The sequence below is a fragment of the Pleurodeles waltl genome, chromosome 12 (genome assembly GCF_031143425.1).
Source record: "Pleurodeles waltl isolate 20211129_DDA chromosome 12, aPleWal1.hap1.20221129, whole genome shotgun sequence".
Taxonomy (NCBI): Eukaryota; Metazoa; Chordata; class Amphibia; order Caudata; family Salamandridae; genus Pleurodeles; species Pleurodeles waltl.
This window is the reverse complement of record NC_090451.1, coordinates 645,198,067-645,225,922: the sequence shown is the minus strand read 5'-3', so window position 1 is coordinate 645,225,922 and position 27,856 is coordinate 645,198,067. Positions and strand designations below refer to the sequence as shown.

General features: G+C 42.3%; 1 protein-coding gene across 1 annotated transcript; it reads left to right on the top strand.

Annotated features, from left to right (window-relative positions):
• The first annotated feature begins 10,207 nt into the window (after window positions 1-10,207).
• CIART (circadian associated repressor of transcription) lies at window positions 10,208-27,605 on the top strand. Its single transcript, XM_069218218.1, has 6 exons — window positions 10,208-10,426; window positions 16,332-16,961; window positions 17,189-17,264; window positions 20,215-20,293; window positions 21,884-22,010; window positions 26,515-27,605. The coding sequence occupies exons 1-6, from the start codon at window positions 10,409-10,411 to the stop codon at window positions 27,154-27,156; spliced, it is 1,572 nt and encodes a 523-aa protein (XP_069074319.1). The 5' UTR covers window positions 10,208-10,408; the 3' UTR covers window positions 27,157-27,605.
• The last annotated feature ends 251 nt before the right edge of the window (window positions 27,606-27,856 follow it).

Here is a 27,856-nt window from a genome sequence, read left to right as displayed (position 1 = left end):
ATGGCTCGAGTTGTGACTGGCTCTGCTCTAGCTCACTAGACTTTAAGAGGGGAGCCTAAAGTACAACTCTTTTCTTGTTTGTGTGGTCTTTCACTGGCGAACCTGATGTCAAGCCCTCCCAGCCTGACACGTGACTACATCTCCCAGGTCATACCAGCGCGTTGAGGAATCTCATGAGAGTTACCTTTAGTTTAAAACTCACATGATGTCTGATTTAACAGTCGTATTAAAAGTACAGTCTAAAGTGAACTAGTTCTACTGATGTAACGGCGCAGACTCCTCAACCCTCGCCTGAAGGTGTCTTGGTAACTGTGCGGGTATTTACTCCCTTTGACTACGTGTCACAAACACTTGCACACATCCCTTGAAATCCTAAGACTTCATTTTCGGGGCAGACCCACCCCGTCCATCAAATCTGTCACGACAAATGCCTTAGGAAACTGACCAACTAACCATCTGTTCCATCGTGCTTTGATCCTCTAAAAACTCTTCCGGGTCCTGAAATCCAGCCCACTCACCCAACTCAAAGCACTATCCGACCGCTGTAAAGAGCAACAAACATTCACAACACCTTCAACTGGCTATCACACTAGAGTATGAACAAACTCTTATCTTAAGATTCAACAGATCACCAAGTCACCAGCACCCGCAGGCTTTTGGAAGAAACGCCAACTCATCTTTCCAAATTTACTGACAAAAGTCTCTTAACTCAAGAGTGTAGCAATCTGCCTGAAGAAATCATGCACACAGTCGTTTTGCAGAAAGCGAGGGGCTGGAAAGCAATGGAAATAGCAGAAGGTGGCGAGGGAGAGTCACTTGGAGGCTGTGGGTGTGAGGGGGATGAAGGAGCGAACAGCAGACCAGCGAGATGTGCTAGGGAGGAAGACACAACTTTCGGTGACCGCAACTGAGGAAAGAGTTGAGGAGGAGGGAGTTGTAGGGAGAGCAAAGTGCAGAGGATCCTAGTCTGAAACTACTGGGGTGCCCCGGTGGGGTTTCCATGCAGTTTAGGAGCATCACCTCCTCGGAACTCCCAGTGACACTACTTTCACTGATATTCCACCAGTCCCTTATGGAAACATTATGCCTACATATATGCTATGCTAATATTTTTGCTCCCCAGCAGTACTTTCAGGGGTCTTCCCAAGAGCCCACAATCACTAGAGAGCATGAGCAAGGCTGGTTATTCTCCTCCTATCATCGGGCAGTGCTCATGTTCTTAAGCTTCTATTCTGACATAGTTCAGTTGACGTTTTTGATATCAGTGCCTCCTTCAATCCACCCAGTGATGTATTAATAACAAGCATTGACGAAAACAATAGATCTAATCTTTTTTACCTATCAGCTTAGCCATTGCTTTTTGCGACGCTGAGAAGCATTAGCAAAAATGAGTGCATTTTGGCAAAGCTGTCCAGCATCTGCAAAAAAGAAACATGTACAATAACAGGAACTTGCGCATGCATGCTTAGGCAGTTCAAATCATCAACAGTGTTGGGGCCTGGGTCCCTGGCTTCCACTAATGGCTCAGTGGGGGGTCCCCGGATTCCAATAATCATTTAGTGGGTGCCCTGGGTTCCAGTAAAGATGAAGTGGAGGTCCACAGAAGTCCAAAGGCTGTGAACCACTGGTGTAGACATTAAAAACGGCCTCATGTCTGCGTGAGCAAATGCTTTAGAGGCCGACAGACAAGCAGGGTCTGAGCATGCGCATAAAGGCGCCCCTCCTTCAACAGGAGTCTAGACACGCACAGTTACATAACCAGCGTAGGTGTGTGGTCTATCGCATTACAAATCGCAAAGCTATGGAAAGAAGGGCGGGGAAATAAACACCACCGGGCTGACTGTCAGCGGTAGAGCTATGCCAGTGGGAGGTGTCAGCCATTGTGTCAACATGAGCTAATCATACGTGTGCTGCCCAGGAGCTTACAAGGCCCTGGTACTGACATGTGAACACTGCTTCATCCACTCCCCCGCGTGACTTACAAATGTTCTTTGTTATCATAGTTATCTGCAGGAGTCTAATTCCCGGATCAGGGCAAGTTTGAAATATCCACCAGCCTTAAACTAGACTCTCATTGCTTTATTTTTAGATGCGGTTATTTGTTTCACTGCTGGGAAATAGCCTAAGCCTACAGTAGCCCCTGATTTGACAAAGGTGGCTTTACGAAGACTCTCTCACAATGAACCTTTGCAAGTGATAAATACAAAAAAATATGCTAGCGTCGTTTTCAAGTATTGCAATTGTAACTGATTCAGTGCATAGCTGGTGAAATCTTTGATCCATTTTCTATGACTCCATGTCATATGTTCCAGTTGTGTTTCTACATTCAACAAAACTAAAGACGTCTGGGAGTTGTTGTATTAAGCACAAAAACATTTGAGTACCAGAATTTTTTAGAAATATTTTTGGGAAAACTCCAGTGTTTGGTAAATGACATTCGGGTGAAACAAAAGTCAGATGACAACTTTTTTTCAGGAGAGTTTGGTAGTAAACTGTCTTCTCATTTCATAAACCTAATACCGACTTAGGGCATTTCTAAAATACATAGATACATGCAGACACACCATGGGCACAACTAGACCAATTCCGTGGCAAAGAGTTGTGGGGCTGACATGTCAAGAAATAGATGTGGGGCTACTAGTTAAAGGAATGGTGTGGAGCTATCCTCACATTCAATATATGAAAATAAAGTGACACGTTGTACATTTTAAATATATTGGAAGAACATGAAACAATTAGAACAAATCTATACATTACAGGTTACCTCAGAAACCTTTACTACAGCTATGTTCTAGCTTTGGGAGGCTGACGGGAAGCTGTCACCATTACTGACATTTTTAAAAAATGTTTTAAACTGGCATTTCTTCACAGCCTTCCAGACATTAAATCAGTGATTGAGATGTGATAAAATATTACAATTTATGGGTAAAGAATGTTTCCAGAGTGTTCAAGGACTCCTGTTTTTGCTGCACATTAGAACGTACAATAGGCTACAGTCTACTAATATTATTATCAAGAGATATGAAATTCAAGACAGGCTTTTTGCTTAATTTCCTTCTGAGATTATCTGCCTGTGGTGCATTCAGAAGAATGACAACTGCCACCATAAACTAAGTGAAAACCAATAAATGTCAAGTATTGCCACAACCAGGTGGTGTAAGGAAGTCCACCAGCTACACTGACAAGGTCATACATGAGACATGACACATTCTCTCAAATCAACATTTTTTTGAGTTAAACTACTAAAGAAATAACATCAACTGATGCTTAAAATGCCTCTGGTCATGCTTTACGAACAGTAAAATGTTCACATGAAGCTGGAAACCCAAGCATAATCTAAAACCCCAAGTGCTCCACAACAGAGAGGTATTAATCCAAAATATTCAAAATCTTACAAAGTTGCCTATCCATCTTGGCCATATCATGTGTGGGTTTCTCTAGAGCAGTGGTTCTTAGGCTGTGGTCCGCAGACTCCTAGGGGTCTGCAGTACCTAATCAGGGGGTCAGCAACTGCTTAGAACATGATTATCAGATTAATAAAGTACATATACATAAAACAATACATAATATACAAAAAAGCAACATTTAAAGTTGAAAGTTTTGAAACACTCTGTAAATGTGGAGGAATTTGAAATTGAAACTAAAAATTAAGATGTTATCCTTACCTTGATCTATGAATCAGCGTAGGTACAGCAGATAGAATCTAGAATGGAGAACTTGTGATCTCAATTAAAAAAGCACTGGAATGTACTAAAAAAAAAAGAGAGAGCATGAATTATCAGCAAAAGAGACAAAGTGATATGCTAGAGTCTAGCATATTGCTTTGTGTTTTAGAAAAAAAACTACATTTTGAAACACTCCAACCTTCTTATTAAAATTTCCTCAGTCACATTTTTAATGAGTTAAATCAAATATCTGTAATATGTGCTTTTGTTTATTTCTGTACTTATATGTATTGTTTTGACATTCAAGTTGTAGAAATTGCTTAGACAATGTACCCAGGTTCTAGTAGCAATTTATTAGTGGTGCACATAAGTCAAAAGGTTAATATCCGCTTCTCTAGAGCACGGTTCTGCCACAGTTTGTTAATCTAGTGCATAATATTCTGTGCCTCTTAATTCTTCTTGTATAGATGTATGAGACTCTTTCCCACTCCCAAAAATATATTTATTAACTGTTTAATGCAAACAAAAATTGATACTACATTTTTTCACCAGGTGTCCTAGCTAAGCAATGTTAAATGAAGGATTTCAACTCGCCAGTAATGTTTTGTGGTGTACATAATTAGAAAATGTATAATTGTTATTGTTTTTACAAAGTCCTGGAGATAGCATGTAATCAAATAAATAGTGCACCATAGCCAATGATTTTGCCGTAATATACTGATATGGGCATATAATAAAATAATACCCATGCAGACCACAACCAATGTAAATGTTTATGCAGTTTGGTTTGGCTGGACTCAGTATTTCAGAATATCATATCTTGCAATTGTATTTGTGATGTGGAAACAAATATGCCACTTTGATATCCAATGCCTTTTTATTCCCAATGTTAAAGAGTCTCTTGGCAAAATGCTTGCATAAGTATTTGAATGCCATATTCTTATTACCATCAACCTTGACCTGTCTGCTGAGGCTTTAGGTTTTTATTTCTGGCACTTAAGTTTAGGGGTGAGTTGACTAGCTAAGGTAATAGTCATCTATCTGTATATGATTAATTAGATAATAGTATCTCTTTGTTTTGATTTTAGGTAGAATTTTAGTTATGGTTAATTGTGTGTATTGTTTTTTTAGCATTGTGTAATTTATATTTAGTCAATAATAGGTTTAAATGGTTTTCTAATATCCCTCTGACGATATTTGTAAATGTATTGCATTAATGGGAGAGATTTGGGCATGATTTTTGTTGTTATCTTCATGCTTTATGATGGCTGTGTGACTGCAAAGCAAAAAAACAAATGATTGATTGTTTTTTTTGCCCCACTGTAATGAGGGTATAATTGCCAAGTGGAAACCTCATATACCTTGGAACCTGGGTAGTAATGTAACACCAGAGAATAGGTTGCTCCTTCGTATGAATTTGATAGCCATACTGGTTAAGGGGGGCATAGTTCCAAGCTCGAACGACCACCACAACTGAGTAAAAGAGAAAAGAAATGAAATTATAACACAAGCACATATAAATCTGGCAATGCAAAATTAACAAAATTATATGAATCAATAAAATGTGTTTTTGGTGTAGATGCAACTCAAGAGAAAACGTGACAAAGTGATAGGCGCACAAATACACAATGCAGTGGTCACATACACAGTTCTTATACTCCCAGACATCAAAAGATGTTCACGGGTATCATATCCAGTAGTAGTCTGTGGCCACTTGTACCATTTATTTGGCCTGTAGTGCCTTAATTTTGCAGTTTTCAATATAGAATCTGTTTTACGTATATAGTGAAAAGGTTGCAGGCCTGATTATCTACCCTGACCTCCAGATATCTCCAGACTATCTCCAGCCAGTCCTACTGTATAAAGAACCAGGCTTTTCTATTCATCAGCCATTTTTGTGTTTTCTTTACCAATATATACTGCATGCTATCATCTTCAAGGCACCTTGAGTGAAGGCAGAATTTAACACCGAGGGCCTCATTCTGAGATCCCCAGTTTTAGATGAGAGGATATCAGTGGGCCTGATTCTTGACAGTATCCCCACACATAAATTTAGGACCTGTGGCGTAGGGAGGTCCGATCAGGTTAGGGAATATATTAGGGGAGCATTTACAGCCCCCACAGCACTGTACACACGCCTGGATCCAGTGTCCCTAGGCCCATAGTTAACAGGTGTGGTGTTCACAGGCCTGGTTATTCTAAGCCCGTGGACACTGGGCAAGTTGGAATGAGCTGCAGCGGTATCTCCTCCAGGATACCGCTGGAGACCACTTGCAGTGAAAGCTTCAAAACGGTCTACAAGTTGTAGGAGGCAGATAAATTGACATATCAGGCGAGTCTGGTGGTTCTTCAGTAACATCAATATCTATTTATGTCTGATCTTGAGTATTTAACTCTCTGGATGTATTCTAATCACAGTGCAAAAGCCAAGACAGACATGGACAATGTAGGAAAAAAGACTGAATGGATGGGCCCTCTCACACACACACACAAGAAATAATCTTAGCACCTGAACTTCACCATATCTTGAAAGTCAAACAGGAACTAACTATGGAAGGGACTGTTATAGTGAATAGGGACAATTTGGTTCCTCCAATGTCATGTAAAAGAAACATATAAACAATGGAAAATGCTAGTTATATGGGTGGAATTGCTAATAAGAATGGCAGGGCATTTTAGTGGTGGCTGTATTTGGGTGATTGCTTTGTAGCTTGTGTTAAATCAAGTGTATCTCATGTTAACATATCTCTGATCAGACCGGATATCCAGAGAGTCAGTGGCAAGAATTTGCTTTACATTGGGTATATTTGCGGTGGTAGGTGAAGAAAGGAAACTTGTTCTTTTGTTGATTGACTGTTTCATGCACTGAAAAGAGTTTAAATTTGTTGACAATTCCACAAATGACACTGTGGTAGAATGTTTTTGATAAGTGAGTTCCAGTGAATGATTTCCCACCTCATTTGTCACTGACAATGAGGTGTAGTTAACTTTTATAAAAATGAAAAACATATGGATTGGGGACCGGGTAAACATTGAAAATAGATATATTCTCACCAGACATGAATGGTTCAGTAGGAAGATTCAAGAGGGTAATGGCTGATGGTGTGCAATGATCATTTGCTTCAAACGTTGAAGTTAAGGAACGGTGAAGAGGATGGATATGGAATGTCTAATTGTTACTCTTATAGTACCACAGTTGGAGTCTGAAGTGTATCTTCAGGCTGGGAAGAGTGATTGTGAGCCTCAGACTAAGGAGGAAGTATTTATAGTAAGCATGTAGGACTAGACTGGATTCATATATTTGTGGGTGATCTGGTCAAGATGAAAGAAAACAACTGGTTTTCTAGGAAAAGAAAGTGTGAGTTTCTAAACCTATAAAACCTGTCCTTACCTGTCAACATCTTGCCTCAAAAATGGAAGTGAATTCAGGCATTTAGGAGGGTGATTCCATTAAGGTGAATCAGGGATTACCACTTATTGAAGGGTGATATAGGTTTGAAAAGTGGGGGACTCCATTAAGGTTTATGGATGCGTTTTCTCATCAGGCGGGTGAAACTGAAAGCAGGTGACACTCACCAAATGTGGCTGAGTTTGCAGGTTTGCTTGTTGGTACAGTACTGGGTGATGGGCATGACCTATGATAGTTCTGTCTTAAGAAGGTGTAAGGCAGCTTGGCTGTATAAAAGAATTGTAGTGGATCATGTTTTATCTACAATCAACTACACAACCACTGATGGCCATAGTACTAATGAGGTACTTAGGGATTATATATGAATTTACATTACTATATACCACCCAGGCAAAACACAAGTTAGTTCTCAATACATTTTAAAACAAACTACACTAAAGTAAGTCTTGCTGCTCATTTATGTGGCACAGTGTTATGTGTATTAAGGTTTGATATTGCGTGGTGTGTTAGTGTTGCCCTGCCACGTGCTACGCTTCAGGGATTAGAGTAATGGGTTACTACTGCCACATTCCCGCATTGCATTGTCATGCAATTCACAGCACCAGGCAGTGTTCTCTAATAATGTAAGTACCTGCTATAATTATTTACCAATGCCCTCACTGTGGAAGGAAGCTTTCCCAGGGAAGATGAATTGTGTGCTTCTACTATCACTCTGAGCTTGTGAGCTGGGGTCAGTTGGAAAAGTCAAGCAATTGACTTATCGTACCTGTCTGGGGATCTGTGTGCTGGGCCCGGCATGATTTCTGAAGAGTCAACAGGATTGTGCCTCACTGTGACACCATGGAGCATGGCTTGCCCTGGCCGTGGAATAAACAAAATGTGATCTGAGAGCAGTACAGAAGAGCAGGTGCTTTAAGGTGTATTTAAACCCTCCTGCCTGGATCATGGCGCTGAGAGCTCCTTTCTGGATGATTGTTTGCCCATGTGCGAGTGTTTGGGAATACGAGGGCAGATAAATGTGGCCTGTGCAGGGAGGAAGAGACAGCTATGGTTAGCAGATGAGGAGAAAGGGGGCATTATGAAACAAGGGAGGGAGGACTTCATCTTCTCTGACGGACATAGATGTTGGCTTGAGGGGACAGTGGAAACATCAAGGCCACTGTCAGAGGTTGAAACTGCTGGGACTAGTTTAGCTGTGATTTTACGTCTTTGTTGTGATTACGTGCCTTTACTGAAATTAGCCATGAAAGATTATTGATACTGTGCACACCAGAAGCCACTTTGATTAAATACTGTCTGTGGTTGTTGAGATTTGAAGGTTTAGCACTAGTACCGATCACGCATCTTTTCCTCATCGCCAACTGGACTTGTAAACAAAAAAATAATCAATCTGGGGGTCAAGGTAATTTACCTTGGCTTATCCTTCCCTCTGACTTCATTAGTGCTAAGCTCACTTATTGAGATTTGCTGTTTATTAATATGCTGCTTTAGAAGAACTTGAGACTTGCAACGAGAGAAGTGTAACACTAAAATACTGATCAAAACTTTGAATTTCGGATGAATTCATTTTGATGCTTGTTTTGAAGGATCACAACATGAAGTTTGCCTGGCCTTTCTTTTGCTGAAAGTGAGGATCTCTGTCAAGCTTTGTCTTCATGCATTCTTCCATGTCACCAAAACACAATCTTCATTCATCAACATTAGCAACTATTTCTTATCGGAGTATTGTATGCTTCAACTGCTGGTAAAGTTGTAGCAATTCATTCTGACCTCAGGAGGTGGGGAATATTAGGTAGTAACAAAGAAAGACAGGTTGCAGGAAGTATTTTTAAAAAACTTTTGACATGAGATTTACGTGTCAAGAAAGTGGAAAGTGAATACACACAATTCTAGTCCTCATTGGCAACTACAGTATTTTAGCATGCATAGATGCCACTTCCAACTTAATAAATTTAGCATGCTCACACATTTATCCCCAGTCTAACATGTGTAGCCATGGAAGTAATGCATATTAAGCGTGTGGATGCTCACAAACCTACAATAATGTAGGTCTTTGCATGGACTTCATTGCTTGGTTTTAGTCGTGAAAAAACGTCACTTAAAATGTCACACATTTGGTAGTAGAATGTCACTCACATAAGCAAACTGAATGCCTCGCCTGGACAACTTAATAGTTGGCATCTCTCTGCGGTCTATCTACTCCTCCTCGTCTCAGACCTTACTATGATGATCGAGACCCCACCTTTGAATAAGGAGGGCTGGGATAAGGAATGTGTGCGTGGATACTTCAACTTTGCAAAAACTAATTACAATGTTGACCTTAATAAACAAATTATTTTTCGATAGAAATGGGGAGCTCACAGGGGAGCGTAGGCCACAGTAGTAGTCCGTCTTCTATGCCTTGCAGTACTCTTTAAAGGTAACTCTCTAAAGTCGTAAGGTGGCCATCTTAGAGAGGAGTATAGAACCTCCTAAAAATATTTTTATAGGGACACTGCGCGAACCTCGAGATTAGAGCTCATTAAGAAGAATATATATCAAAATAGAAATGCGATCAAAATAATAACCGGCAGTAATACAGAACATACATGCAGTAATACGAAAGTACTTCAGACAATATTATTTACAATCGTTCTATTTAGCTGTGTACGGAGTTTACTAAGCCATTGTGATTCGGATACTATTGACAAGGTTTAAAAGTCCCTTCGTCGTGAAGCTAGCCGATACAAGGTCTATAGTTATGCATTCCAGGTTGGCAGTCGGCTGAATGTTGCATGCTTGTCCTTCGTTTTTGTCTATCAACCGTATTCAGCCTCAATGCCCTAGCACCTGGGGTTTCCCACGTCCCATGCCACACGAGCTCGGTAACGCTCTAAAACATCCACATGCCTGGGCGGAGTTTCATTGACATCACTTCAGCCAATCTTCTCGCAGAACCGTCTCTATTGGGCAGCCACTGAGGCTTGTTAGAGCCAATGACGTCTGAGGCGAGATGGCAAGGCCCCCACCCCTCAGCTTCAGCCAATGGCTGTGCGAGATTATACCAACATAGGGAAAGGCACGTGCCGGGGGGCACGTGTAGCAGTGCGTGGACGACTTTCTATGAGGTTAGGGGAGGGTGCTCAGGACTGCCAGTGACAGTTGCAGCGCGAGGCGGCGGTGAGAATAATTGACAGTGGGTCGAGAGAGACAAAGGGATTCGAGGCACCTGAGCATCGGCGCGAGGGCTCAGAGGGCGTGAGCGGCCACTTCCCGGGAACAAGGAGAGTGAGGTACCCGCCCGAGAGTCGTCAGCCGCAGGCGCGAGGCCCCTGAAGCGGGCCCAGCAGTCGCCATGACCAACTCCGTGGAGGTGAGGAGAAATGCCGACCCTTGTGTGCTGGGGTCTGGGGAGTTCATCCCGCGCCAGTCCGAGAGTCCGCCAGTGAATCCCAGCCCAGACAGCCAGGCAGGGCTAGGTGCAGCCTCTACAGACATGACCGAGGAATACTACTTGTATTGTAGGTCTTTCCATTCCCGCAGACTGTCAGTGTTGGAATCTCCGCCCGTTCTCCGCATACTATTTTAGCTGGCAATGTCCCCTGTATAGGCACCATATGGGTGCATTTTTCCTGTAGGGTCTGTCCCATCCGGCCCTGCATGCATCGGCGCTGGGCATAGGTTCTGATGTGCTCAAGCCTGCGACCCCCCTCCCCACTTGCCTCCTGCCAGCCGGCTCTATATTTATTGTGAGGACTGTCAGTGCTTGGTGCAACCCATCATGTAGCCGACGTGAGGGTATCCCAATGCAATCTTGGCAGGTGGGTACGTCCCACCCCTCTTGCAGACTGTCAGTGCTTGTTACAGCCCTGCAGACTTAAGGGACTGAAGGTGTCGCCATACATATTAGGTGGGCATGTCTCACACACGTGAAGTCTGTCGTGCCCTGGGTACGTACATCCCTGGCCAACAGACTTAGGGGAGTATCCCCAATCGTGCTGCCGGCGTCGTATGACCCACCGGTCCCTTGCAGATTCTAGATTCTGGGCGTAACCCTTACAGAGAACATGGCAGGACTATCCCCTTGCTGACTGGCAGCCGAGTCAAATCCGCCTCCCCCCACAGACTGACAATTTTGGCAGTCTCCTCTGCACACGGTGTCTTATTCAGGGTCTTCTACATTCTCCGGATCTCCCTCCCATCTCCCTAACCAAGCCAATAATGGGTATCACATGCAGCAGTTGTTGGGTATATACTGCCTATGTGTTTCCTGAAGGATAGTCTTGGCAGGATGACCACCACCCATATACGCCGCGATTTTAGGTAACCTGCCCATTTCCTCCCCCACCGCTGTTTATTCTAACACTAGCAAACACATATTTACAAAGTTTTGTTATATTGTTGTCTATTGCCTTCTGTAGTTCTGGTGTCATTTGTACATTCAACGCGAATCAATTAATGTTACCAGTACCTTACTGTCGGGGCGTTTGAAATTATGCGACAAGGGAGCACCAACTAATGCAAAAGGGTTCTCAAAATTACGCGGCAAGAAAAAAGCAAAACAATGCGACGCATTTTGTTTTAGCAATTCTTAATTGTTTATTCATGTTTACACATGATACTAAAGATTTCACCTTACTAGTGCAGGTTTAACAACCAAATACAGAAATAAGAAACTTAAGGATGACCATCGACTGAGTCGAACCCATTTTTAGTAACTTTTGAACCGTTAGAACTCGACACATTTAACAAAACAAAAAAAAATCTGCAGCTGCTTGTTGTGCAAGGTCTGCATATCGTGTACATGTTTTTCTGGTGTTGTTAAACGTCCATTGTAATGCAAGTTCCGGAGCTTTTGACTGCTCACTGTGCTAGGTATTCGGCCTTGGTTTTATGTCGCCTTATTTTTCCAAAATAGAGATTTTCATCTTTTGTTCAGCTGTTTGAAGGTCTGTGATTTTATTTTCAGTACCTGTGGATTACGACTCCTCTACGCTTTGTTACATTGGACAAGACAGCGAGTCTCCTGTGTTGCGCTTGGTTTTCGTTACTCACTGTGCCAGCTCGATTGATGACAGCATGCAGACCGGACAAACCCTCCCTTGGATTCTGCCTGCACAGACCCTGCACCTCACCCCTCCGAACGTTTATACTCTTCTACCCCCTCACATTGCAGTTCTTGGTTTCACCCCCCATTCTTCGTGTACCCCACATACGCACATACTGAAAGTTGAACTGGACCATTAAGGCCAAATTATAGTTTCCTTCAGCTCGACAAATGCATGGTGCATCAGTAGGCGGTAGTGAAGCAGATTCGTTTCCTCGTGCTCTGATTGAAAAAACGGATGGGAAGGGCACTTTCCTGCTAGGTAGAATAGTAGAAGGAATGAGAGAGAGCGAAGTCTCAGCTGGACTGACCCTCTGCCCAGCCCCGCGGTGCTCAGCCATTGAGCTACAAGTGGCAGCCGTAAGTACTGCTTTGCCAGGGGATGATTCAGCTCTCCTTTCTTCCTGCTCCTTTTACCCTCTCGACTGGTGGTACAAGCGGATCTGGCTGGCGTCAGAGTTCTTTCACGCTGCAGCGAAATGTGGATTTTATGAATGAACCAGATGAATGGGCTCCTCTTCTATAGCGTTGTACTGAACTGCCAGTTGTCGAGAGAAGCGGATGCTCGCGTCCTGTATTCAAAGGGCCGTGACTAATCTCTGCCTATTGTCTGGCCTTTCTGATGCACAGTACGTGGCTTCTGCTTTACGGCGAGGAGTGCTGTGCAACGCACACAGAGCTTTGTACTGCTCGGGTGATATTTTCATAGTGTTGCTGTGCCGTGTTTTGGCGCTTTTTAATACATTACATAAGTGTCTTAGAAAATTGCATACAACCTGTACGTTTCATGAAGCAACTGTAGTCATAACTGTCTCCAAATAGCAAAAGGACAACAGCCGCAGATGAACTACAATGAGTTACTGGCCTACATGTTAAAGGCCCCAGTTTCTAAGCGCCAGCGCCATTCTATTACTTACAGTCCCAGTGGGGGAAGTGGGGGCTTGGTATACAAATATGGTTTGAATATGGGTGGCGAGAGGGACAGGACAGGGCACAGGTTTGGTTCGATCTCCCAGCAGGATGTTTTACGAAGCAAAAGAATCTCCTCAACCATGTCCTAAAAGCACAGCAAGTTGCCACTAGTACCACATACTTAGTTGATTTGAAAAGTCAGGCACGTTTTGTCAAAGTGAATGTGCCGAATGCCCAATAAGAGAAGTTCCTTCACTAGTCGTTTCAGTTTTAGGCTTCCACAAAGTCCATGTTTGGTTCACCATATCCTTTGAGGTGACAATTGTATTTTGCTCCCCCTTTTCTAGCAGGTCTCCTTGGATTAAGCTCACTTTTCTTGTTTGCTTTCACTATCAACTAGGTACTTTTCATCGAAGAACGGTGTGGGGGGGTAATAAGTTCCAGGTGTTTTAGTAAGTGGGACAGTAAATAAAGTGTCAGAGGAGATGGCTTTTGCCAAATTCTATCCTTTCAGGGATTATGGTTTTATTGTGTTGCTCTGTGTGTGATCATTTAAAATTCTAGGTTCAGCAATTTCATCTGTAACATTGCTCCTTGTTCACCAAGTAGACCATGTGATTCTTGTTGAAGACCTGTTCTACATCTTTGGGAAACCCCTTTGCTTTTAATGTCCTCTAGTGCATATCTATGTTGTGCTGATCCTACTCTATGACCTTATAAATGTACATACTTTGTGACCATAATCTCCCCTCTGGCCACAGCTTGTTAACACTGCCTAATCTGATCCCGGTCCCCAACCTCGTTATTCCATCAGGTCACTGACGCCAACTTTGTCTATTCTGTGCTGTCAACCTCGTCTTTGCATGTGGGCCTATGCTTTCAGCCAGGTCTTTCCATTTGGTCCTTGTCTACAATCTCTTCTTTTCACCTGGTTCTGCCCCACAAACGTCTCTTTCCATCCGGTCCTGCTGTTGCAAATTATTTTTTCTATATGACTCGAGTATGGAACCTCCTCTTTCTTTCGGTTTTGAGTCCTAGAACCTTTCTTTTTCATTTGGTCCCTGGCCTATGAAAGTCTGGGCCTGCAACTTCCTTTTTCAGTCTGGTCCTTTCTTGTTGCTTCCTCTTACAATCTGGTCTGTGCCCTAAAGCGTCGTATTTCCTGCTAGTTACAGACGTATAGCCGGCAGTTTTCTTTTGGTCCTAGGTCTGTGGCCGAGGCTGATCTGTAACATGTTTGAGAGGAAAATTAAAAACGGTGATATCATTTTGAAAGTCTGCAAGCTCTCCTATTAAGGTGTACGTACGTGGGAGATTGTGGCCCTTAGCTCTTGGCCTTAGATTTTTGATTGGATATTCTCACTATACCTTACTAACTCCGGTCTTTAGAGACACAAATGCCCAAGTACCTAATGAATTGAGGTTGTCTTTCTAAACCTGTTTTTTTATGGAGTCTAGGAGGCATGACAAGTTTAGGGAAAAATCTCTGTTTAATCTCTGTTCAAACAGTAACCTGAGGCTTCGAATTATTTTTGGATAATATCTACTGTATACTGAACTGGAATAGATTTAGCTTCTTTAGTGTAAAAATTACAGTATCACCAAAGTACGGTGCTCGTTTGAAAATGTAATTTAAAGTTTATGCTGTTAATATCTGGGTGGTTAATGTATAAATGGATTGATAGCTAAAAGAAATAAGATAAGACAGCCTTGTCCTGTGCCTTGACATGGGTGGTAGGCAAACGTTCGGATACCAGTAGTTATAATTCTTGCTATTGTAGGCATAGAGCACCTTCCCCACTCCTACTAAATGATCACTAGAGTGAAGTGCTGGAATGTGGCGTTTTGATAAGACCTACAGACTTCATCAAAGGTCTTTTCTGCATGCAATGCTTTGGTCACCACTGGGCAAGAAATAGCCTGGGATTTGTCAATCGCTTGGCAGATTATCACACACCACTTGACCCTTCATGAAGCCTAATTGTGATGGATGCATTAACTTGGTGATTACTTTTTCAGCCTCCCTGTAAGGATATTTTCATGGATTTTGTCCTTCAGGTTTATTAATAACATAGGTGTAACATTTTTTTGTTAGGGCATGATCTTTGCCTTCTTCAGGAATTAGCAAGATGATCAACTCAGCTGCAGTTCATGAGAAACAAACAGTTGTCTGTGAAGCGATTTATTAAAGATGTATTAGAGTTTCTAGTGGAGAGGCATTTTCATCTGCAAACATTATATAAAAGACCTTCCAATAGCCATGTGCCTAGCAGACTTTGTCTAGGTATGGCTGAAGTCGCTTTCAAGAAGTTTCAACCTTAAAAAATAATTGTTGAGCATGTCCTTCTCCTCAGCTGTCCCAATGTCTTTTTAAGAGTGATTGTACTGTTTGCAGCATATAGTTGAGCATAGTATTATTTGAAAAAAATTACAATAAATGTACTGTTCGTGTATAGGGTGCCCGTTGTCTCTTTGAAACAGGTGGGCGAACTATTTTTCTCAATTTTTTGGTAGTTAGCCTTTTTGTTCCATTTATTTAAATCATATAGTTTTTTATTTTTTAATCTGGTATTGTCACTTTGAGAGTGTTCGATATATAAAAGAGAACTACACTCGCTTGCATTCTTTTTAAGGACCAGATAGATTTCCTTCATTTTCTAAAAGTTCCATATTTATGCAGCAGCATTCACTTTTCAGTGGTGGAGGACCAGCCAAGATAAATGAATGGCCATGTGAGGGTCATATAAACAAGTTTGAACTACAGACAGGTGCAAGCTATGCCTTAAGTGGCAGATAACCCTTTTTCAAAGATCCATACTGTGGTACTTTAAAGTGGCGGCCAATCGATGTGAGCTACAGGAGGTTGGACCTATTTGTCCAGTTGACAAAATAAACAAAAAAACTTGACAAAATAAATTAACATAACTTGTCCCAGACCGTATCTCCTCGATGTTGGGGACAAGAATTCTTTATCAGTATGCCAACTCACATGGAAAGAGCAGGACCCTCTTGTTTCTACTTCCTTTGCAATGACGTTTTATGAAGTAGTAGTTATGGATTTGGCAGAAGTTCGTGGAGCGTGGAGAGAGGTTGACACTTTTGTTCCACAGAAGAAAGCGTGTTTCTAAATATTGACCTGACCTACAATAAGCTCTATGTCTTTTTTTAATTAAGATGTATTTGAAATAACTAACATGAAAAAGTATATTATGAGTGCATGAAATGCTCAACCTTTTGCCTCTCTTTTTTTCTGGTACAGACTGTTTTTTCGATGGAAGATGCAGAGTCCTCAGACTACCTGTCTTCCTGTGATTCGGTGTATTCTTTGGACAGCAGCAGCAGTATCGAAGATGACTATGATGATGACTTGGACGTTTTCTTGTCTGATGGTTGTGATGAGGATGAAAAAAATGCACAGGAAGTAAACGACAGGAAAGGAGATGATGCAGACATGAAGAGACTCTCACTTTCACCGGAATCACAGCGGACTGCATTTATGAAATCCAATATGAAATGCCTGGACCACAAGTACAGGTCACTAAGGACTGGGCTGCATCCTTTGGGCTACCTGCAATCTTCAAATCCTTGTGCACGGTACCCTTTTCTGTTACAAAATAGAACCATGTCTTCCGGTCACTCTTGGGCCAGTGGCGGAAATGCCAATGTGCACAAGAGGACCTATGAACAAAAGAGAGATAAAGGCGAACTAAAGTTATCTGTTCTTCCATTAATCGAAAAAGACGGACTAGACCATTTTGTCACCTCAAAAACACCTGGCATAAAGAGGCCAAGAGAGCAAGATGAAGAGGGCAGGCTGACAAGAGCTGAACTGAATAGGAGAGTTGCGGACTCATTCATATCAGAAGGGGACCGAATCTTTGCTGAAAAGGTAGCTAACTTTAATGCTCTAATCCAATATTTTAGTTAGAATATAACTACAGTACTGTCAAACAATGTCAGTTCTTCTGATTGTTTGTTAATTTGGGTATGTTGTAGAACACGATGTAAATATATAAACTCACTGAAGTAGAAAATACAGAAATCCATTCATTGTTAGAACTCGAAGAAGAAAGGTACAATCTTCTGCAGCTTCAATGTTTTTTTTTCTCTACCCAGTGCAAAGAACTGCAGGGCTTCATCAAACCGCTGACAGAACTTTTAAATGGACTGAAGAGGGGCCGATTCGAGCGAGGTAACCTTTTATAGACATACTGTATCTATGATTGCCATTTACTAAGTGCTGAATGTTGCCACCTGGTGAACTGCAACAGTTCATAGATGTATTTACAAATACTGTTCCATTACTGCAGAATGTTGCTTCATTCCTTTTTGGTTTCCTTGACTTCAGTCTCCTGAATGTTATTTTCATCAACCCCATCTTCAGCAGAGTAGGAAAATAATTACAAGTCTGTAGTGTTGCATGAGGCAGAGGAATGGGTAGACTGGAGAAGCATGGCAGCCACTGGGGATGTCTGTGTCTTCGAAGGAGGACTTTAAGGGCCGTTGATAAAGGAGCTTTCTGAGGACGCAGGTCCCTTTACATTGCTTGGAAGCAGCCCTCTTATTCACTCATCTGTTCTGCAAGTCACTTAACTTCAGATCAATAGGCAATCTTTTTTTCAGTAAGAAAATCCTTACATGTGCCGTTCACTTCCTTTAAAAAGTACCTACATTCAAAAATAGACCCACCTAGCTTTATATTGTGTGTGTATGTATGTTTTTGTGTGTGTGTATGTTTAGACAAAATGCCTCATGCCTTATAGTAAACTATTTTTTCAGCAGCGATAAATAAAAATTATCTTGTGGTGAGCATTGTTCGAAGGCAATAACTTTCTCAGCTGCTGTAATCATTTCTTCGTGTAAATAGGTTATGTAATGTGTAGGGGTGGTTTCATTATTGTTGGCTGCACACTTTGGTCCTCGGGCATCATGAGCTGTCCTGCCCTACTTCCTCGTGTGGTTGAGCAAGCAAGCAGGCTGCAGCTTATTATCATAGCACTATAGCCTCATGGAAGGCTTAGGATACAAAATACACATATAGATGTGTGGGAGAGTTTAGAGGCCAGCATAATGAAATACAGTAAACACCCCTCAAAAGCCCTTTCAGGAAAACGTTTCTGAATATTTATTCTAACATCTCTAAATAATGAGGAAAGGAACGGCCTATTATGCTTGCATTAGAAGAGTTATATAAACACCCTCCCTCTTAGGAAAGCCAAGAAGCGTCTGGGTGAAACCTTTGGATTTATGGTCTCCATGACTTTAGAAACATTAAGTTTAGTTGTAGGTATTCGCTAAGTGTATTCTCTTCCCTATTGAGCATGTTATCGAAGGAGTTCATGTGATCAGCAGGTGAAATTCTAGCGAGCGAGTCTTGAGTTCTTGAGAGGAGTGATAGTTTAGGAAGAAGTTTCCATAGTAGAACAGGATGATACCAGTGGTGAGCTTATTCGAGATAGTCTATACCTAGGAGAGGGTGCTAATCAGACTCTGCCCGAAGATGCATGCTCTTGCAAGGACTCCACAGTGGATAGTATCTAGATGTTAGTTATCTCTTCCGTATTGGAGACAAGGATGTGAACTTCGTTACTTGCGTTGGCTCTGGTGAAAATGGTGGTTTGAAACTCTGTAGATGTTCCTGTAATAGGTTTAACACTTGGAGGCCTCGCTAGTCTCAGAGCTTGGGCAGGAGAAAGATATAGCCTCATTAGGGGCCAAATCGGATGAGTGACTCTACATGGAAAATACAAACATCGAGATCCTTCAAGTCGAATAGTTGGTTGGCTTCAAAGTGGCCTAATTACGTTGAATGGTGTTACCGAAAACCATGTTTAGGTCTGCTCCGGTGGCTAGCACCTCGGCTTCAACAGTGAGTTTTATCTTGAGGATAAACGGTATAGTGGTGGCAGCTTCGTTGATGTCTGATGAGTGAAGGCACATGTGATATTCCTTTGAATTTCAATTGTTATTGATTTGCCTATTATCAAGTGATGATGTACCTTAAACAGTTAAACTGTTCGCGACAGCGAGGAAGACATCACCATCTCCTTCACTGAGGATGATATCTTTGACATTGAACGAGAAAGCCAATGGTGATGGGGACTCATTCATTTCTTTTTGTTATTTTTCTCTCTTTTGCGCTCCCCTGAGGGAGTCCTTAGAAGAGGAATGCGCACAGTAACAAACTTCTCTAGGGGCCTTTTTGCTCTTTCTTCTCTTTTGCCTCAAGTTCTACCTGTTTCCCTCAGTCTAATGCCTTTTCTGTCCTTTAACCTCCCTTTGGACAATTTTTGGCAACGTTTACAGTCCTTAGTGGAATGTGAGGTGGGGAGACAGGCACGCAGACGTTGTGAGGGTCTGTGACAGTTTCCTTCCACGAAAGGCACTTCACAAAAAGGGGAGGCTTAGTGCTAGAAAACCAATTGAAATGAACATTATAAACACTTTTAATGATTTCTAACACTGAATAAAAGCCATCGAATGGAGTCAATTACTGCAGATTCTGAGAGACATTTTTAGGAAAAATAGCAGGTGTGAAAACACCTACAGTGGGTCAGGGTCCTGCTCAAACTAGATGGAAAATACAACTGACTGAGGCAAAGTCAGTTCTAATTAAATTGAATCAATCTGTGCTTGGTCCATGCCCCCCCCCCCCCCCCCCCCCGAAAGGAACGGAAGTGACATTTGCCCTGCTCTGGCCAATTAAGAGGCAGTAAATGAGGGACACTGAAACCAACAAATGGCAAGCAGTGGGTAGGTCCAAGTCCATCACTGAACACAAAAGCTTTGCAAGTGAGAGCACACATGCTAGGACATATGCTCATGCAGGCTCGACCTTAACACCAGGTGTCAAATAACAGTTTCATGTTGGCTGAATTCATAATTGCTTGATGTTTAACACTTGTCAACTTTTATTCAGAACTCATTTGCCCCCAAGTAAGCACCAGAAGTTAGATTTCACCGTGCTTTTTAGTATATAATTTCCTGCATGTTCTCATGCTGGAAGGGGCAGCTCTTGTGTTTTTTAATTATCTTGCATCCCAGTCCCTGATTGAAAAAGATTTACAACGAGTTCATTATTTAAGCATGCTTGTTTTGAAATAAACTGTTTTCTCAATGATTCCTTCTCTCTGATTTTACAGGGTTAAGTAGTTTTCAGCAGAGTGTTGCCATGGACAGAATTCAGAGGATTGTTGGAGTGCTGCAAAAGCCTGAGATGGGGTAAGAATCTCCGTGTTGTAAAACCTTTGTGAGAGTGCAGTTCTTTTCAAAGGGTTAAGCAATGCTAGAATAAAAGGGAAATAGTGCTCTGCAAATAGTTGTGCATGAGGTTCTTGGTAATTTATATTTCTGATTCAATTGTAAGCATTTACTATTTGTGTATTCCATGTATATGTAAATATGTTATGCCAAAATTGAAGAATCCAATTAATGTCTGGGAGTCTAAAGTGTTCCACATTTTTCCAAGAGCCAAGTTGCGCGTTCTCTTCTTTAATTGAATAATTCATAACCTAAAAATATTACATTTAAATAGCATAACTTTTAATTTACTGATGCTCACTTTATTGCGTACATTACAAAACACTGTAACTATTCTATATACATGTAATGTTTAAACCATCATCGATTATGTATATGTCGTCAACATATTAAACAACACTGAAATCAAACGAAAGTAATTAAGTTACTCTTCGAGAGAATACCCAGCGCTATTCTTATATCCTTAAGGGGTCGTGCAAATCCAAATTGTACTACAACAAGCTAGATGGATGTAAAACGATATGCTACCACTAACCTTTGTGTAAAAAGGAAAAAAGCGATGCACTATTACTAATGAGGTTGTGTACTTTGCGTGTATTAGTTGCACCATTAATACAATGGTATGTGCATTCTGAACTTCATATATTTTACAAAGTAAGTTCAAATTGCTTATCATGTTTTAATATTGGGTAATCTGGGGTGTTAATTGTTATTGTGGAGATCACGACTCCCTGACTGCTTAATCATTCACTATTCGTTAGGGACCTTTTTTGAGCCTCTGGCTTTATATGATATTTTTCTGAACCTGTGGAACATCCCAAAGGAATAACAAATGGTGTTGCAACTATTTTCCATCACGCTGGAACCAGTTGTAATGCTACATACTTGTCCATAAGCTGCTGGGGCACTAGCGAAGAGAATGCTCCCATTATGACTTCTGCAAACTGAATCTTAATTATAACATCTGGGGGCCAACTTACTTCGGTAGGTTTTAAGTCCTAGGAATCAGTCAGTTCAGTCCAGAAAATCATTGAGATTTTTCATTCAGTATCCCCCTCCAATCTTAAGCTGGACTTTACTAAGTACAGCTGCTTCATTCTGTTGCCCATCAGATATTTCTGTGGGTGTGTATGTAGTCATTAGTGTCCATACCAGGCAACACGTTCAGCTCAGTTTAATTGGGGGTATGTTGGCTATGCTTGTTAACAAGGAAATAATACTTCTATAATGCTAGTGAAATCAGGGAAACAGATTGTTTTTTAAAATAGTCTTACCATGGCCTTCTAACTTTTAAACTGCTGTGCTTATAAAATGTTTTTCATATTATTAACAACTTCTTTTGAAAAAAAGTAGTATGTAGTCTTGATGTGATGGTTGCAGAAAGAAGTGCATATTCTGTTATCTGTGTAAGTGGCTTTTTGCCGTGCCCACGGACCACCTTTCCCATCAGAGCGCCGGTTTTGAAATGGGATTTGACTAATATTTATTGCTCTTGAGAAGTATTTAAAACAAATACGTTTTGTAATTATATTGTTCTTCTTGTGTTTGCAGTGAAAGATACTTGGGAACCCTGCTACAGGTTGAGATGATGCTGAAGGTCTGGTTCCCACATGTGATAATGAACAGCCGTTCCCCCCCGGAGTATGTTCAAGACGAGCCAGAGTGCAAGATGCGAAATGTAAGATGACATTTTATGTTTTTGGCTCAATAACATGGTTAATTTTTTGTGCTTGCATTCGTTATCTGGAGGAATTTGATATTTCTTCTCTCGCCTGCCTGCTATTTGAATCATGGGAGTAAATCCTCTTTCATTTCCCTTCTGATTTAGCCATGTTCATACCAGTTCATGAGCATGACAGTTATTTAAAAAGTATGACTCTAGAAAAAAAGGATTTTTCATCATAGACCCGCTCCATCATGTATCCATATGTGATGGACCTGGCCATTTATTTTGCAGTGCTACCCCCAAACGCTTTGCCTTCCTCCTCCTATTTTTTTAACTTGTTTTGGTTGGCTGTAGGACTCTGGGCACTTTACCACTGCTAACTAGTGTTAAAATGCATATGCTGTCTGTCTAAAATGTACTGGTTATTGGTTTATCCATGATTGTCATATCTGATCTACTAGTAAGTCCCTAGTATAGTGCACAAGGTGTGCCCAGGGCCTGTAAATCAAATGCTACTAGTGGGCCTGCATCACTGTTTGTGCCACCCACACGTATAGCCCAGCACACGTCTCAGGCCTGCCATTGCAGTGAGCAGTTTTAAACTGCCCAGTAGACCTGGCAAGTGCACCCACTTGCCAGGACAAAACCTTCCCTTTTATTACCTGTAAGTCACCCCTAAAGTAGGCCCAAGGGAGGGCCTGGGAGCAGGGGGCAGTGTATTTAAAAGGTGGGACATATACTGGTGTGTTTTACATGTACTGATTATGAACTGCTACTAATTTAGCTTTTCACTATTGCAAGACCTATCTCTCCTGTAACAGGGGATTGCCTTGAAATATCTTTTAAGTGTAATTTCCCAGTGGAGGTAGATAGAGATGTGGAGTTTGGGGTCTCTGCACTCCCAATTTAATAATAAATCTTTTGGTCAAGTTGATTTTTGAATTGTACATTTGAAAACGCCACTTATAGAAAGTGGGCATTTTCTTGCTTAACTATTCTGTGCCTCTGCCTGTCTGCTGAATACACGTCTGGGTCAGGATGACAGTTGGGTTGTTTGTGTATTCACTCTAGACAGTTACACAGGGGGAGCTGAGATGTGCCGTGCATATTCTGATGGCCCATCACCAGGCTGATGGGCCTTCCTGAGCTAGAGTGTTAGGAGGAGCTGACACTTGCACCTGAAAAGGGCTGTGCCTGTCCCCACACAAATCCTTCTCCAACCCCTTGGAGTGTGTCTGGAGCCAGGGCAGGGAAAGGCAGGGTCGTGTGCACTACAAAGACTTCTCTTTGAAGTTTGCCTACTTCAGAGACAGAAATGGGTAAAAGTACTGGACCTCTGACACCACATAATTATAATCCTTCTGGACTGAGGACATTCTGCCAGGAAAAAGAGCTGGATGCTGTAACAGCGACTGACACTCTGCCTGTGCTGGCCTGCTGCTCGCTGCTTCTGTCCTGGGAATGAAAGGACTGGACTTTGCTTTCTACATCCTGCTTCCAAAGGTTCTCCAAGGGCTTGGACTGAGCATGCCACCTGTTAAGTCTTGGAGACATCAAAGACTTCACCGGCCAGTGCCTGGGCTCTCTTGCTGAGAGTCCTGACTTGCTAAGTGGTGCCAAATCCAGTTTTGGGGCCCTTGGAGTCAGAACTGACACTGCTGTCCGACTCCGCGCCGCTGCCTGCACCGGACCCGTGATCCCTGCTGAGTGCAAAAACTGCGACCGACGCTGCAGGCCCGGTGCAGCTGCAGTGACTCAAAAGTCGCACCACAGCATGAGTCCAGAGCGCGGTGTCACCAATGTTCGTGGCACCTGGCTATGACTCTGTGCAGCACCTGTGGCCCTGTGGTCTGATTTCGAAGTCAACGCCTCGCGTCTTGTCCTGCTGGATACATCGACCTCCCCGCCTTATTGCAAGGTACCATGCCTCACTGCCAACATCGCATCACCTCCCCTGCAACCGTATGGAGCCAAAGCCACACCTCCCCTGTCTAGCGTAAGGAACCAATGCCTCACCTCTCCGGTGGGATTAAGGAAGCAACGCCAAACTGGCTTCAGTGACATCTTGCCTCCCTTCAACATCTTTGTTTCCTCCTCGTCTTCCAAGGTACAGTACCCAGAGTCCTTGCGACTCGGTGACTGTCCCGCACTCCCTCCTGAGTCATGTCAGACTTTTGGAAACAACTCTGTCAAGATGTTGTGATAACCCCAGTTGGAACTATTGTGTTTCTAAGCAATATACTAAGGTTTAATCTTTGAAAATATGTATCTTTGCTTGTGTAAGTGGGATTTTTGTTCTTTTGGTCTTGTTTTGCTCAGATAAATATTGGCTACCTTTCTAAACTTGTGTGGAGTACTTTTATGGTGTTTCACTGTGTTACTTTGTGTGTGTGTGTGCGTGTGTGTGTACAAATACTTTACACATTGCCTCTGAGATAAGCCTGACTTCTTGAGCCATGTTACTAAGAGTGTGAGCAGGGGTTATCTTAGCTATGTGGCTTCCTTACCCTGACTAGAGTGAGGGTCCCTACTTGGAAAGGGTGCAAATCACTGACAAATAGAGACTCTGTTCCTAACATAATATATAATATAGGAGCAGTCATTCAGACCTTTATAAAAATGTGTAATCATAGGACTGATCTCGTCTACATTTCAAGCCTCACAAGTTAGAGGATAGCACCTATTCTCCGAATTAAAGGTTAGCATTCAGAATAGCTGAATATTTTCATGCCCAGCAATTGTGAGAATCCAGAAAGGAGAGGAAACAAAATATTTTCTGCATTGTTCGTACTGGATAGTTTCCTGTCCTATCCTCGTTAAAATACAATCTGATAAAAATCTGACACCTGATTGCTAAAATTGTCACCTCCAAGTTAGAGGGCCCAGTCACTTAAGCTATTTAGTAGCAGTCACCTAGGACTCCACCAAGACCTACCTCCACGAAGGAGTGAAGGCCATCGCTGAATGGATGAAGGGCAGCTGCCTCAAACTCAGTTCCAACAAGACGGAAGTCCCAGGCTCCACCCTCTCCGCATGGGATGACTCCTGGTGGCCTGCCACTCCCTGAACCGCTCCGACTACGCACACAACCTAGGATTCATCTTGGACCCCTCACTATCCATGACCCAGCAAGTCAAGGCCATCTCCTCCTCCTGCTTCAAAACCCCCCTGCATACTCCGAAAGATCTACAAATGGATACCCACCGAAACCAGAAGAACAGTCACCCAAGTCCTCATAAGCAGCAAACTGGACTACGGCAATGCCCTTTATGCAGGATCCACGGCCAAACTCCAGAAGAGGCTGCAACGCATCCAGAACACCTCTGCATGCCTCATCCTGGAATCCCCCGCCACTGCCACATCACAGACCACCTGAAAAACCCGTCTGGCTCCCAGTCAACAAAAGAATCACCTTCAAACTTCTCACCCATGCTCACAAATCACTGCACAACACCGGACCAGAATACCTCAACAGACGACTCTCCTTCTACACCCCGTCCCGGCATCTCCGCTCCACCGACCTCGCCCTCACAACCGTCCCACGCGTCCGCAGAACTACAACCGGCAGTAGATCATTCTCGCACCTCGCTGCCAAAACGTGGAACACTCTTTACACCCACCTGCGCCAGACCAAAGACCTCCTTACCTTCAGGAAACTTCTCAAGCCCTGGCTGTTAAAGCAGTAGCAGAACCTCCCCCCCACCCCCTCCCCCCACCACCAAAACCACATTCTCCCCCCTCCCCAACGCCTTGAGACCCTCAGGGTGAAGAGTGCGCTTTACAAATCCCTGATTGATTGACACTAAAAAGGGAAAGTGGTTTAAAACTTACTTTGTCAACCTTTTGACTTATTTTAGAGGTTAAACCCTCATAATAAGAAAGTTAAGGGGTTACTGGGAAGGTTATCTTTTTCTCTGGCAGTTGAAAAAAGTGGACACTTGTCAGATTAACCCTTCCCACTTTTGTCTGTGAGTTTGAGATTTTGACTGGACAGACATTTCCGCTAGGTATCATGGTTTTCAAATTAATGTTGTCTGTTTGGTAAAATGTAGATGACGCATGAGAAGTAAAATCTGGACTGGTTTGTTAATGTGTAAACCATTGCATTTTTATTGCGTAAACATGTTTAAACATAAAATACTTATATCCTTCTCCTGGACAAAATATTCCCTATTTTCCACAAAGGACCATGGTCACAATTTTACGTACAACTAAAATACAAACATCGAGCTGTGTTTACTGTTGTGCCTATGGACGGCAGTTGCTTAACATAACCTATTCAGAATAAAGTACAGTTTGTTAGTTTCAATAAGTATTTACTATGTGGCTTTAATATGTCCGAAACTACGCACCAAGGTTCTGTTTTCCACATTATGTAATTTCACACTTGGCTGTGCAGACATGTTTAACTTACCAAATTCTGCTTGGGTGTGTACGAAACGGACTGAGACACTTACAAGAAACGCCTCGTTTTGAAATCTTGGTGTTCTAATCGTTTGTCTTACTTTCTCCTCAGATTGAGAACAGCAACAACCCTGAGATTAAAGTCAAATCCACACAGCGGGCAAAACTGTTTATTCGCTCTTTGAAAAGCCCCCGTATACTGAGCCCGAGTCAAAAGAATACCAGAAAACCCACAACTGTCACTGCCCCGACCGAGATTGAATGTGAACTCACAGATTCTCATAGGGAGGGTACTCCACTGCGTGCTGATTGGCCAATCATGAATTTAACATGGATGCATTCCTCTCCTATCCCAAATCCCCCTCCAAGTCAAGTAGAACTTGGAGGTTTGAACACTCCATTTGGGCAAAACCTGTTGGCACCAAATCCGAACAACTGTGGCTTTATTCTGCTCCTTCACAACAATTTGATGACCTCTCCAACATACCCACGTTCTGCATCCTTGTCACCAGAGATGAGTCCTACCCAGTTTTGTCAAAAGAAAGAACAGTTGGTGCCGACGGGAGTCCCGCCAAGGAGCATAAGTGCACCAGGCGTTGCACCAGACACCAGTGCTAAAATGGTGAAAGTAGACGGAGACATTTCCAGAGCAGAGCCTCTTGTGTCTAGTAAGAGACCAGGGAATGCTACTCCTTGGACTTGGAATCTAGTGACTGAATTAAAAGAGAAAGATAACGCGCTGTATTCTTCCTGAACTCCAAGATGCTATTTTAAAATGTGATTTCCTTGTTTTTCATATGTGCTTTACATCTCAATAAAAACATTTCATTTACTAATAAGATTGCAGCCCTCGCTGTGGTGTGACAGGCTTGTGTTACATCTAAACGATTCCCGCAACATGTGTTTTTTTATGGAGTGGTGCTATTGACTGCCAGTCCCAATGATTCGTTAAACTCGCAAGTTCTTTCAAGAGCATGAAAGGGCTGGGATGCTGCCAGAGACGAATGAGTGGTGTGCTTGAGCAAGCCTTACATAACCGAAACCAGACATTTCCAAAGACTCAAGCCTTCGGATAAACTTTTAACAGTGCTTTTGCCTCCAGCACATGACTTGATATGCCGAGTTTGTTCCCTCTCACTTGTGAGATTTTCCATAACTTGGCTTATGTTTGGATGAATAATAAAATGAATGCTGTGAATGAAACCTGATTTGGCTACATCTGTTTACTGTTTGGATAAATAAAAAATGTTTTAGGAAGGACTAAAAGGACTTTTGTTACCACACATGGTAAGGTTACTGTTCTGTACCCTGAGAACAGCCATAAGTTGCAGTAAAACATTTAAGAAGTTCAGGGTGCAAAACACTCTTGACACAGATCTTTATTTTTATCACAAACTGTTTCAGATCAAAGATCTGCTCGTGGCAAGACATTATTTGAGTCTAGTACGGATTAC